This window comes from Notolabrus celidotus, unplaced genomic scaffold (genome assembly GCF_009762535.1).
Source record: "Notolabrus celidotus isolate fNotCel1 unplaced genomic scaffold, fNotCel1.pri scaffold_269_arrow_ctg1, whole genome shotgun sequence".
Classification (NCBI taxonomy): Eukaryota; Metazoa; Chordata; class Actinopteri; order Labriformes; family Labridae; genus Notolabrus; species Notolabrus celidotus.
In genome coordinates, this window is record NW_023260111.1 from 5001 (window position 1) to 17673 (window position 12673).

The 12673-nt window shown below is 47.5% G+C and overlaps 4 protein-coding genes across 4 annotated transcripts in view; 3 read left to right on the top strand and 1 right to left on the bottom strand.

Moving 5' to 3' along the window:
* LOC117809392 (caveolae-associated protein 2-like) overlaps positions 1-3096 on the top strand; it is a 5535-nt gene extending 2439 nt beyond the window's left edge. The window contains exons 5-6 of the mRNA XM_034678953.1: positions 1-127; positions 1051-3096. The exon at positions 1-127 is cut by the window's left edge and continues 26 nt beyond it. Of these exons, the coding sequence (XP_034534844.1) occupies positions 1-127; positions 1051-1491 (568 nt within the window). The 3' untranslated portion in view covers positions 1492-3096. The remainder of the gene's footprint in view (positions 128-1050) is intronic.
* A 354-nt stretch (positions 3097-3450) lies between these two features.
* ebpl (EBP like) lies at positions 3451-5605 on the top strand. The gene is made up of 4 exons (XM_034678948.1): positions 3451-3771; positions 3873-3942; positions 4929-5067; positions 5290-5605. Exons 1-4 carry the CDS (start codon positions 3595-3597, stop codon positions 5537-5539), a joined length of 636 nt encoding a protein of 211 aa, XP_034534839.1. The 5' UTR covers positions 3451-3594; the 3' UTR covers positions 5540-5605.
* Positions 5606-5759: 154 nt separating this feature from the next.
* Positions 5760-7275, bottom strand: arl11 (ADP-ribosylation factor-like 11). Its single transcript, XM_034678949.1, has 5 exons — positions 6917-7275; positions 6663-6728; positions 6346-6461; positions 6021-6198; positions 5760-5940 (listed from the first exon to the last, which is right to left on the bottom strand). The coding sequence occupies exons 1-5, from the start codon at positions 6944-6946 to the stop codon at positions 5812-5814; spliced, it is 519 nt and encodes a 172-aa protein (XP_034534840.1). The 5' UTR covers positions 6947-7275; the 3' UTR covers positions 5760-5811.
* Positions 7276-7691: 416 nt separating this feature from the next.
* eef1b2 (eukaryotic translation elongation factor 1 beta 2) lies at positions 7692-10342 on the top strand. Its single transcript, XM_034678947.1, has 7 exons — positions 7692-7852; positions 8705-8827; positions 8909-9041; positions 9131-9197; positions 9538-9663; positions 10030-10097; positions 10224-10342. Exons 1-7 carry the CDS (start codon positions 7773-7775, stop codon positions 10308-10310), a joined length of 684 nt encoding a protein of 227 aa, XP_034534838.1. The 5' UTR covers positions 7692-7772; the 3' UTR covers positions 10311-10342.
* Positions 10343-12673: the final 2331 nt, after the last annotated feature.

Below are 12673 nucleotides of genomic sequence, written 5' to 3' on the forward strand. Positions count from 1 at the left end.
CAGACAGAACATTGAGAAGAAGATGACGAAGATTGGAACAAAGATTGTTTCTGTGGAGCAGCGAGAGAAGATCAAACAGAGAACGTCGAGCCTGAAGGTTTCACCTTTGACCTTCGGTATCAGGAAGGTACAGAGTTCCCTTAATGTTGTGTTCTTAGCTCCTCAGGAGAACTTGTTTTAGGGGTTCACTAATGTTTCCTCCAACATTTCCTTTTGTTTTCCACGACTCTCTTAAATCTTAAAATCCTTCTGAAAGAACACTTTCGTACCCCCTGAGGTAACTCGAAGTCATAGACAACATTTATTCCCCCCAGAACATACCTCATTGTGTCCTCTGTGGTTCCTCTGTGGTTCCTCTGCGGTTCCTCTGTGATTCCTCTGTGGTTCCCCTCTGGTTCCTCAGTGGTTCCTCTGTGGTTCCTCTGTGGTTCCCCTCTGGTTCCTCTGTGGTTCCTCTGTGGTTCCCCTCTGGTTCCTCTGTGGTTCCTCTGTGGTTCCTCTCTGGTTCCTCTGTGGTTCCTCTGTGGTTCCTCTGTGGTTCCCCTCTGGTTCCTCAGTGGTTCCTCTGTGGTTCCTCTGTGGTTCCTCTCTGGTTCCTCTGTGGTTCCTCTGTGGTTCCTCTGTGGTTCCCCTCTGGTTCCTCTCTGGTTCCTCTGTGGTTCCTCTGTGGTTCCTCTGTGGTTCCCCTCTGGTTCCTCAGTGGTTCCTCTGTGGTTCCTCAGTGGTTCCTCTGTGGTTCCTCTGTGGTTCCCCTCTGGTTCCTCAGTGGTTCCTCTGCGGTTCCCCTCTGGTTCCTCTGTGGTTCCTCAGTGGTTCCTCAGTGGTTCCTCAGTGGTTCCTCTGCGGTTCCTCTTCCACATCTATTGGTCAATCATCAAAGTTCCATCCTGGTTCCGCTAACATTTCTTAAAGGGGGACAGGTTGTACTCTAGCGTTCTCCATGGTTTGACCCAGGTTCCCCTGAGATTTGTTTACATGTTACTGTTTCACTGAGTTTCTGTCCCATTGTACTTCCTGTGACCTTTGACCTCTGACTGTTGACATTTGCAGCCTCGCAGCAGCTCCGACTCTCAGCCTCCTGACTCCTCGGTCCTCACAGAGGCCGACATCCAGCTCTCTCCGCTGAGCGGTACCGACCAGGAGGTCCCCTTCAACGAAGTCCATGCCCAGTTAGCTCCAGCTGGGCAGGAGAACCAGGAGGAGGAGAACCAGGTGGGGGAGGGAGGTGAGGAGGTGTTCAGTGAGGAGGCGGGGCTGTCAGGTGTGGAGGCGGAGTTGTCAGGTGTGGAGGCGGAGCTGTCGATGGTGTCAGAGGACATCAGTCAGGAGTATGCTCTGTCTTCCACCCTGCCTCAGGAGGAGAGAGGAGAGGAGAGAGGAGAGGAGAGAGGAGAGGAGAGAGGAGAGGAGAGAGGAGAGGAGAGAGGAGAGGAGAAAGGAGCAGAGGAGGAGAAAGAGGAGGAGAAAGAGGAGGAGAGAGAGGAGTCCTAAACACCCGTTTCCTAATCTTCTTCAAGAACAGAACAGAGATTTTAGAACTTTTTAACATTCAGTAAACTTTCTGTCAGGAGAGAGGACTTAATGTTGAACCGTTCTTCTAAAGTCAGAGCTGTTTAGTTATTGATTCACTTTCACTCAAACACAGGAGTTCTTACCTGATTATCACCTGTGACTCTGAAATCCCCAGATCTCCATCTCAGGAACAATCTCAGGAACCAACACTAACCCTGGACCTTAGTTTCAGTTTGTCTGCATGTTAGCGTTTCATTCTTTGAGCTGGAACCTAAACAATCAAACTTTTGGAGATCCGTGGATTTCACAGGATTTAGTTTTTATATAAACATTTATTACAGACTGATATCAAATAATCACCTTTCTCTCTACTAGCTTAGACCCCGATATGAGACCAAAAGACCTGCAAGGTTCAATAAACTATAGCTGATAGTTCTGTAAGATCCACCCCAAAGTCTCACTGAGTCCCCATGGTTCCTGTAAAATGATAGGTTGTCTACCTGTTTCCTGAGGTTCCACGTAACATTCCCTCTCTGCTGGTTTACGATCAGTACACCCTCAAAGTTCCTGATACACTCGGTTCTCTCTAAAGGCTCCCTTAGGTTTAATCAGCGCTCGATTTTAAATCCTCAATATTTTAAATGATTGTTCTAAAGTTCCAACAAAGTTCTTCTGGCTGTGATTTAATCTGATATTGGAAGTTTGAAGAACATTATTATTTCCAGCCATCAATAACTTCATGCGTTCATTTTCCTGAATGTGTTTGTATTCCAAAAACCCTGCTGTCATAACGTCCCTGCTTATTAACCTCACAGCAACACAGCAGGGGTACTTACCTGCTCACCCAAAACCACGTGGTTTATATATATACACAGAGATAAAGTGATGATGTCATCAGAGTTAAAGTGATGATGTCATCAGAGTTAAAGTGATGATGTCATCAGAGTTAAAGTGATGATGTCATCAGAGTTAAAGTGATGATGTCATCAGAGTTAAAGTGGTGATGTCATCAGAGTTAAAGTGATGATGTCATCAGAGTTAAAGTGGTGATGTCATCAGAGTTAAAGTGATGATGTCATCAGAGTTAAAGTGGTGATGTCATCAGAGTTAAAGTGATGATGTCATCAGAGTTAAAGTGATGATGTCATCAGAGTTAAAGTGGTGATGTCATCAGAGTTAGAGTGATGATTTAATCAGAGTTAAAGTGATGATGTCATCAGAGTTAAAGTGATGATGTAATCAGAGATAAAGTGATGATGTAATCAGAGATAAAGTGATGCCATCAGAGTTAAAGTGATGATGTCATCAGAGTTAAAGTGATGATGTCATTAGAGATAAAGTGATGTCATCAGAGATAAAGTGATGATGTCATCAGAGATAAAGTGATGTCATCAGAGTTAAAGTGATGAAGTATAGTTATAGAGTTAAACATTAACATTTGTATTCTTTTTGATTTGTTTGAAAGTTTGTTTTTGATGTTTTAACACGTTGTGCTGCCAAAGAACATTTCCTGTGTCTCATGATTCCTGTTTGACAGGTGTGTGGGATCACCTGAACACGTCTCAATAAAACTAATTAAAGACACAACTTTGTTTCTGGACTCTTCTGTAACTCTGGACCCTGCTGATTCTTGTGTGTCATGTCGTGTGTTGTGTTGTGTGTGTTTTGTTGTGTTGTGTTGTGTTGTGTGTGTTGTGTTGTGTTGTGCTGTGTGTGTTGTGTAGTGTGTGTTGTGTGTGTTGTGTCGTGTGTGTTGTGTTGCATTCTCAGAGAAAGCACACAGTGTGTGTTGAACTCTTCTCGGAGGGTTTCTGTAGAAGCTGCTCAGAGTGGGCGGGGTCAGTGAGTCGGGTGTTGACCTCTGCTGGCCAATAAGCAGCCAATGGGTGAGGCTTCAAATCAACACACCCAATGGAGCAATGGAGGGGCGGGGCTTCTGGTGTCACTCCATATTCCCACAGATTGTTCCTAATTCTTCATCCAGAGTAAAACCTTCCACGGAGACACACAACACTGCTTCTCCTCCTCCTGTGTCCCTTTCTGCTTCTTCTTCTTCTTCTTCTTCTTCTTCTCTGACAGCAGATGGACTTGGTAGCGCCTCCAAGCCTTTCCCTGGTGTCTCTCTTGTCCCTGTTGGCATGTAGCGTCCAGGTGTTAGCAGCTGCACTGCTTATGAGCAGGTTTGGGGGACAGAGCTCTTCAGTGGACAGGTGGATCCTGCTGTGGCTCTTCTATGATGTCATTGTCCACCTGACACTGGTACGACCAATCAGGTTTCAAATGTCTCAGTCCAATCAGGGGCTGTTTGTTTAGTTTCCTGTTATTTGATTGACGGGTTACTTCCTGTTTTGTTTTTGTAGGAGGGTCCGTTTGTTTACATGTCTCTGGTGGGGAAGGTGGAGACGTCTGAAGGGCCTCTGGCTGAACTCTGTGAGTTCTTACAGTCTTTCTTTCAGTGTCGTAACTTCATCCTGTCTGTCTCTCATCCTCCTGTCTGTCTCTCATCCTCCTGTCTGTCTCTCATCCTCCTGTCTGTCTCTCATCCTCCTGTCTGTCTCTCATCCTCCTGTCTGTCTCTCATCCTGCTGTCTGTCTCTCATCCTCCTGTCTGTCTCTTATCCTCCTGTCTGTCTCTTATCCTCCTGTCTGTCTCTCATCCTCCTGTCTGTCTCTTATCCTCCTGTCTGTCTCTTATCCTCCTGTCTGTCTCTCATCCTCCTGTCTGTCTCTCATCCTCCTGTCTGTCTCTCATCCTCCTGTCTGTCTCTCATCCTCCTGTCTGTCTCTTATCCTCCTGTCTGTCTCTCATCCTCCTGTCTGTCTCTCATCCTCCTGTCTGTCTCTCATCCTCCTGTCTGTCTCTTATCCTCCTGTCTGTCTCTCATCCTCCTGTCTGTCTCTCATCCTCCTGTCTGTCTCTTATCCTCCTGTCTGTCTCTCATCCTCCTGTCTGTCTCTCATCCTCCTGTCTGTCTCTTATCCTCCTGTCTGTCTCTTATCCTCATGTCTGTCTCTCATCCTCCTGTCTGTCTCTCATCCTCCTGTCTGTCTCTCATCCTCCTGTCTGTCTCTTATCCTCCTGTCTGTCTCTCATCCTCCTGTCTGTCTCTCATCCTCCTGTCTGTCTCTTATCCTCCTGTCTGTCTCTCATCCTCCTGTCTGTCTCTCATCCTCCTGTCTGTCTCTCATCCTCCTGTCTGTCTCTCATCCTCCTGTCTGTCTCTTATCCTCCTGTCTGTCTCTCATCCTCCTGTCTGTCTCTTATCCTCCTGTCTGTCTCTTATCCTCCTGTCTGTCTCTTATCCTCCTGTCTGTCTCTTATCCTCCTGTCTGTCTCTCATCCTCCTGTCTGTCTCTTATCCTCCTGTCTGTCTCTTATCCTCCTGTCTGTCTCTTATCCTCCTGTCTGTCTGCAGGGAAAGAGTACGGTAAAGCGGACAGTCGTTGGCTGATTTCTGATCCTACAATCGTCTCCATTGAACTTCTGACGGTCTTCCTGGACTCACTGCTCGCTGTGCTGCTTTTACAGGCAGTGATACAGGACAAGTACTACAGGTAATACTACAGGTGACACTACAGGTAATACTACAGGTGACACTACAGGTAATACTACAGGTGACACTACAGGTAATACTACAGGTGACACTACAGGTAATACTACAGGTGACTCTACAGGTGACTCTACAGGTGACACATGTGTCTGGTCTTCCTCAGGTGGGTCTGAAGGTGTGTGTATTTTTGATTGTTAATAAAAATGATACATTTTGTGTTTTTCAGACACTTCCTGCAGATCGCTCTGAGCGTGTGCGAGCTTTATGGCGGTTGGATGACCTTTGCTCCTGATTGGTTGGTGGGAAGTCCCAGTCTGAACACGTCCAGCTGGCTGCACCTGTGGGTCTACCTTGTCTTCTTTAATGGACTCTGGGTCCTGGTCCCGGTCTTGCTGTTGATCCATTCCTGGTTTTCTCTCCAAGGTCTGCACATGCTCAGAGTGGACGAGCACAAGAGCAGGAAGAAGGTTTTGTGAGGATGATGAGGATGATGAACGGCGGTGTTGATCTTTGAATTGAATAAAAGATGATGAAGAATCAGAGCGGTCTGTTTTGGTCACGCCTTCTTCTTCTCCTCGTCCGACTGTTACCGGGCAGTTTAGGGATGAAACTCTGCGTCCTGATTGGCCCAAGTCAAAAATAATTTGAGCATCAAGTAAACTTTCAGAACGATTAATCAGACGAAGAAGAAACAAGTTTAAAGTTCAAACAAGTTTAATGAGTTTAGTCCGACCCCCCTCTCCTTCTCTCAGCTCTTCTTGATCAGTTTGTGGACGGAGAGGAAGGCCTGCTGCAGACCCAGGCCCCTCAGAGCGCTGCAGGCCTGCACCTCCCACAGCCGCTCGCTGAGAGCCGGCAGATCCAGCTGGTTCGAGATCTGTGGGGGGAGGGGGGGTGATAAGTCCTTTACTTTAGTAACTATCCTCTCAGACCTCACTGAAGATTCAAGACTCCTACCTCTCGGATGGTCATGGAGTCAGGAAGGTCCTTCTTGTTTGCCAGAACCATCAGAGGAATCCCTCGCAACCGCTCATCAGCCAGAACCTTCTTCAGGGCCTTCTGGGCCTCCGGCATCCGACCACGATCACTGCTGTCCACCATGAACACCAGAGCCTTACAGTCGTCCAGGTAATACCTGAACATCAGAGAAACCAGATCCTTACAGTGGTCCAGGTAATACCTGAACATCACAGAAACCAGATCCTTACAGGATTTTGTGTGTGTGTGTGTGTGTGTGTGTGTGTGTGTGTGTGTGTGTGTGTGTGTGTGTGTGTGTATTAACCTCCAGTTTGGTCTCATGCTCTTCTGTCCTCCAACGTCCCAGACAGTCAGAGAGGTCTTCTTGTCCAGGTCCAGTGTTCCCACATTGAATCCAACAGTTGGAGAGGTGTCCATCACCTGAAATGAGCAGAGGTGACCTTCCCACCTTACCTTACAGGTAAACACAGGTATACACACCTGGACCCGGTCTAGTGATGGGTGTTTATGTGAATCACACCTGCCGGCTGCAAGTAAAGATCTTTACAGGTGAGTACAGGTAAAGATCTTTACCTGTACTCACCTGTAAACAGTCTAGTTTCTACCTTTTCAAAGTCTCACCTGTCCGGTCAGCAGTCGAGCCAGCAGAGTCGACTTCCCAGCAGAGTCCAAACCCACCAGGATTACCTGCACTCACAAAAACACATCCATATATGAAACACCTCCTGCTGCGTACAGGTACAGATCTTTACAGGTGAGTACAGATCTTTACAGGTGACTGAGTACAGATCTTTACAGGGGAGTACAGATCTTTACAGGTGAGTACAGATCTTTACAGGTGAGATATGGAGGACACCTGTCAGTCAGGTGATTACCTGAGGAGAGGAGCTGTGGGCATGACCCATAACTCTTCTTCTCTTGTTCTGAGAACGTCCTTCCTCTGTGTTCCTTCTGCTTGTCTTTCTGTTTCTTCTTCTGCTGTTTTCACTCAGTTTGATTCAAACCTTCACATCGTCCCACAGTCTGAGTCTGACTGAAACTCACCTGTCTAACATCTTTCAGGCGTGTTCAGGGTCATTAGGCCAATAGGAGAGCAGTGTCCAATCAGAGCAGACCATGTGACTGTGTGACAGGTCTGACTGCATTTTTGTTTAGAGCAGAAACACCTTTAAAGGTTGAGGAGCGTTTACATGTTACTTTACATGCGGCTTTACATGCTGCTTTACATGCTGCTTTACATGTTGCTTTACATGCTGCTTTACATGTTGCTTTACATGCTGCTTTACATGCTGCTTTACATGCTGCTTTACATGTTGCTTTACATGCCTGGCCTCGTTCCTCTGGTAAAACATGTTAAACATTAAATAAAGGGACTGCTGTTAGAAACACGTGACCTTCATCTCAAACACACTTTAATAAAAGATTTTAATTTGAGAATTAAAGAGAAAACAAACATTTGAGTTTAAACTGGTTTCATCAGCCCTAACAGAAAATAACTTTGTCATTATTATTGTTATTATTTATATGATTATTAATAATAATCTTATTGAACTCTGACCCAGTCAAACATCTGTCTATTCATTTAGTCCTCCTCCTCCTCCTCCTCCTCCTCCTCCTCCCCGAGGCTCTGGAGGAGGAGGAGTCTGTCTCTGGGTATAAATAGGTCTCTCCTCCTCCTCCTCCTTCTTCTTCTTCTTCCTCCTCGCTCCTCGCCGGATCCTCTCCTCCACCATGGGCTTCGGGGATCTGAACTCTCCCTCCGGACTCAAAGTCCTGAACCAGTTCCTGTCTGAGAGAAGTTACATCGAGGGGTGAGTCCATGATGAAGGTGATGATGAAGAAGGTGATTAAAGGTGCATAAAGTGAACCTCCGGCCTGCTGAGAGAAGCAGCTGCAGGCCGCCATCTTGGCTCCTTGCTAAGCTAGCTGCTAGCTGCTAGCTGTTAAAGGTGAAAACGAACCTTCAGAAGCAGATAGATGTGCGCATGCCCGGTGTGAGCGGGTACCTGGCAGCTCCAGGTGTGTTAGCTTAGCTTAGCTGTGTTTTTAAAGAGTGATTTTGAAAGCTCGTCTGAAGCTCACATGGTGCTAACATGCTAACATGCTAACTCTCCATGTGGACTCACTGCAGGAACTTTAACAACATGTCTGCAGCTCAGGGGATCAAGGTGTTACTGAGGGGAACAAGGTGTTCCTGAGGGGATCAAGGTGTTACTGAGGGGAACAAGGTGTTACTGAGGGGATCATGGTGTTACTGAGGGGAACAAGGTGTTACTGAGGGGAACAAGGTGTTACTGAGGGGATCATGGTGTTACTGAGGGGAACAAGGTGTTACTGAGGGGAACAAGGTGTTACTGAGGGGATCAAGGTGTTACTGAGGGGAACAAGGTGTTACTGAGGGGATCAAGGTGTTAATGAGGGGATCAAGGTGTTTCTCAGGGGAACAAGGTGTTTCTGAGGGGATCAAGGTGTTAATGAGGGGATCAAGGTGTTTCTGAGGGGAACAAGGTGTTTCTGAGGGGAACAAGGTGTTTCTGAGGGGATCACTCATCAGAGATAGTTTCAGTCAGATTAAACTTTGAAGAATTAAAACAAAGACTTGACCGCGTTGAGTCCCCTCTCAGGAAGCGCAGCAACAATCTAAAGGTGTTTCCTGTCCTCAGGTACGTCCCCTCTCAGGCCGATGTGGCAGTCTTTGAGGCAGTCTCAGCCCCGCCCACAGCTGACCTGTGCCACGCCCTCCGCTGGTTCAATCACATCAAGTCGTATCAGAGCCAGAAGAACAGGTGAGGCTGAGGACGCAAAGCCGGGAGCTAGCACACAGGTGTGTGACATCAGTGGTGTAAGCTCCGCCTCTCTGTGCTCAGTCTTCCAGGTGTGAAGAAGCCTCTGGGACAGTACGGTCCCGCAGGTGTAGCAGACTCCACGTCTGGACCGGCGCCCGCATCAAAGGAAGACGATGACGACGACGACATGGACTTGTTTGGCTCTGATGAGGAGGTGATGTCACTATGATGTCACTGTGATGTCATTACTGTGTAATTCCTGTTGACCGTGTGTTAATTCAGCCCCTGAATCTCGTCTGGCAGGAAGACGCAGAGGCAGCAAGGCTGAAGGAGGAACGCCTGGCGGAGTACGCCGCACGCAAGTCAAAGAGTACGTCCGATCTCTCACACACACACACACACACACACACACACACACACACACAGACACACACACACACACACACACACACACACAGATTACTGACACCTGGTGATTGACAGGATGTAACCTGATGAGTAAATAATGGGATGGAGAACTTGATTCAACTGTTGGAACACTGACGCAGGAGCCTGCTTCCTGATTGGCTGACTCTTAATGATCAACTAATCACCATCTTTCGGCTGACTGCCTGATGGACACCTTTAGTTCACCTGAAAGAGTCTCTGGCCTGAAATCAGAGTCTGTGCAGCAGAAGTAGCCATGGTAACAAACTCCGCCCTCTTTCCAGAACCCGCCCTCATCGCCAAATCGTCAATCCTGTTGGACGTGAAGCCGTGGGACGACGAGACGGACATGGGGAAGCTGGAGGAATGTGTCCGCAGCATTCAGATGGATGGACTGGTGTGGGGACAGTGTAAGAATACACACAGTACTAATACACACACAGTATTAATACACACACAGTATTAATACACACACAGTATTAATACACACACAGTATTAATACACACAGTACTAACACAGTACTACATGCATACTGCAGTATTAATCAGCGATCAGAGGACAGTCTGCAGATTTGATGATGATCTCAAACACCATCTTTCGACTGAACTAAAGATGAAACTTTAGATTCTGAGAACTGCAGACGTACTTTAACAAACGGATTTAAATCTGATTTATTGATTGAAAAACAGTCTCTGATAATTTTCTCTGATCGGCCGTACTCTCCTCTAATGGCCCTTGTTATTAATCAAACGTATTTGTGCTGATTGATTTGCAGCCAAACTGGTCCCAGTGGGTTATGGCATCAAGAAGCTGCAGATCGGCTGTGTGGTCGAAGACGACAAGGTGAGACGTTTACCTGTTGAATCTATGCCAGTGTAACCATTGGTTACCTGCATGCCTGTTTGGGTGTTCACCCATGTTGTCACATTTACACCAACCTCCTGTGTTTGTTTACCTCTGTGTGAACAGGTGGGCACAGACATCCTGGAGGAGCAGATCACAGCCTTCGAGGACTTCGTACAGTCGATGGATGTCGCTGCTTTCAACAAGATCTGAAACTACAAAATAAAAGCACTTGAAAATCAAAAGTTTTGTCTTCTTCTGAGGTGTCTGAATTTTACCAGCAGGTGTTGCTTTTTGTATCAATCACAAAATGACATGAAAAGTACATCAGACTCACAACTCTGTTACCCATAATCCTCTGCTGATGGAGAATAACATGCTCTGTGCAATCACACTGAAGTGCAGAACTCCTGCAGTAAATTCAGGAAACTGAACTCTGGTATAGACTCTTATTCTGAAGGAGTTGTTAAAGGTATAGACTCTTATTCTGAAGGAGTTAAAGGTATAGACTCTTAATCTGAAGGTTTTGTGTTCCTGTAAATTCACCATGCAGTACCCTTTCTGGCCTGTGGGGGGTAGCATCCTTCTGCTTGCTGGTTTTCCCTCCCTGCTTGAGATTCTGCCGTAGAAGAAGAGTCTAACCGGAAACTAAACAGCGCGGCAGCGCGCGGCGGAAGGAGGTTGAAGCTGTGAAAGTAAACAGACGATGAGCTGCAGGTAAACAAACAAACATGGACTCTTATTCTTTCCTCTGTCTTCACCTGAGCGCGCGCTGAACTCTGCTAACGGCTGCTTCTATGGAAAGCTAACATTATGCTAACAGCTAGCCGGATGCTAACGCTCACAGAAACGAAGGAGAAACGTCATCAGCAGCGTCATATGGTAGTGTCCATAGTTACAGGGGGTCCGGTTCGACCCGGATCAGACCTAGTACCATGGACCGGGTCTAAACCGGACCTGTTAGCGCTGTAGCTGTTAGCTAAACACAGCCATCCAATCAGAGTGCAGCATGAAGCGTCAGCCAATCAGGGAGAAGATTGAGCTGCCCTCTGATTGGTTGGTTCTGTTTAAAGACTTCCTTATTAACAACAATAATAAACATTAAATCAGTTATTGATATAATAAACATGAAGATACTCCAGTTTATCATAAAGTTAGAACAGGACAGGGTTGTTACTTTGAAGAGCTTCCTCCGGTGGTTCAAGCTGTGTGTATAATTGTTTGTAATATTAATAAATAATAAATCATAGATCTATGTTTCAGATCTCCAGGCTGGATGTCTCAGTCCTCTGATAAAGGTAAACAATCCAACACACACTCTGATGCTGTGATGTTTGACTCTCATGTGACTCACTGGACGTGTGTGTGTGTGCGTGTGTGTGTGTGTGTGTGTGTTTCAGCTGACCAGAGAGGGGTGGTGTCTACCAACAGGTGAGTCTACACTCACTCAAACCTTGAGGGAGTGATCAATACCTGCAAGAGAAAGTAAGCTTCACTGTTAAGTCATTCTGGACTCTGAACAGTCTTTCCCTGTTTGTCTGACAGGATGTGGGCTGAGCCTCAGCCAGGTCCGTCCACGTGTCCACCCAGCAGGCAGGGTTACTGTGGGTACTGCAGAGTCCTCTACAGTAACCTGGACCAGGTACAAACAACATGCCTGAACCTGAGTCACAACCATGTGACTGAGCTGACCAACCAGAATTAACAGCAGGTTCACGTCATCCCTCCTCTTCTTCTCAGCACCTGTCCAGTCTCAGACACCTGGATTCTGTCCAGGCTTCCTCCCGAGGGTCCAGCACCGTCTCCTCTGCCAGCAGCAAAACAAAGCTAACCCTGCTGGAGCGCTTCCTGCAGGACGTCCTGAAGCACCACCCACACCGCTACCAAGACCCAAGGTAACTTCAACAGGCGCATGGGTCACCTGGTTACAGGTCAGAAACTCACCTGCTCTGTGTTTGTGTTTCCATCAGGCCGTCTCATGATGACCTTCCTTCAGTTTCTTCCCCTCTGATGCCGAGGGAGGAGCTGGATGAACTCTGTTTCTCTGATAAGGACAGTCAGTCACTGGAAACCAGAGAACACCTGCCCAGCTCCGACAACGCCTCGTGTCAACCAGCCAATCAACAGGACGAAAGCTCCTCCCACAGCCGCTCCAGAGAGGGCGTCTCCCAGAGAGCAGGTGAGGGGAGGCGTCCTGCACCAATCAGAGAAAAGAAACAAGAAGAGGCTGTACCTACAGGGACCCCGCCCTTATTGACTCAGGCCCCGCCCCCCCTCCACAGGAAGGCCCACAGAAAGACAGATCGGAGGAAGAAAAGCAACTCCTCCTCTTCCTCGCCCACTCAAAGGGGTTCAGGCACTGGGCCCCTGCCACTCTTAGAGTTTAGACCATCTGTCTGTCTCGAGCCCCCCTCAAAGCTGAAGCCCTACAGGTGTCCTGGCCAGGGCACAGGACCTGGACCCCCCTCAGAGTTCCACCCCTGGCTGAGCTGGCAGAAGAAGAGGAGGGAGAGGCTCAAAGAAGAGGCATTCTCCTCAGACCACCACGACCCCCTGGACCAGACCATCGAAGAGGT

Excerpts from the sequence above, each read along its gene's own strand:
- ebpl (XM_034678948.1), top strand. The coding sequence starts at position 3,595 with ATGGACTTGGTAGCGCCTCCAAGCCTTTCCCTGGTGTCTCTCTTGTCC. Across the intron at positions 3,943-4,928 it reads AGGGCCTCTGGCTGAACTCT|GGAAAGAGTACGGTAAAGCG; the intron begins GTGAGTTCTTAC and ends GTCTGTCTGCAG. Across the intron at positions 5,068-5,289 it reads ATACAGGACAAGTACTACAG|ACACTTCCTGCAGATCGCTC; the intron begins GTAATACTACAG and ends TGTGTTTTTCAG.
- arl11 (XM_034678949.1), bottom strand. The coding sequence starts at position 6,946 with ATGGGTCATGCCCACAGCTCCTCTCCTCAG. Across the intron at positions 6,462-6,662 it reads CTCGACTGCTGACCGGACAG|GTGATGGACACCTCTCCAAC; the intron begins GTGAGACTTTGA and ends TGCTCATTTCAG. Across the intron at positions 5,941-6,020 it reads ACTCCATGACCATCCGAGAG|ATCTCGAACCAGCTGGATCT; the intron begins GTAGGAGTCTTG and ends CTCCCCCCACAG.
- eef1b2 (XM_034678947.1), top strand. The coding sequence starts at position 7,773 with ATGGGCTTCGGGGATCTGAACTCTCCCTCCGGACTCAAAGTCCTGAAC. Across the intron at positions 7,853-8,704 it reads GAGAGAAGTTACATCGAGGG|GTACGTCCCCTCTCAGGCCG; the intron begins GTGAGTCCATGA and ends TCCTGTCCTCAG. Across the intron at positions 9,198-9,537 it reads CGCCGCACGCAAGTCAAAGA|AACCCGCCCTCATCGCCAAA; the intron begins GTACGTCCGATC and ends CCCTCTTTCCAG.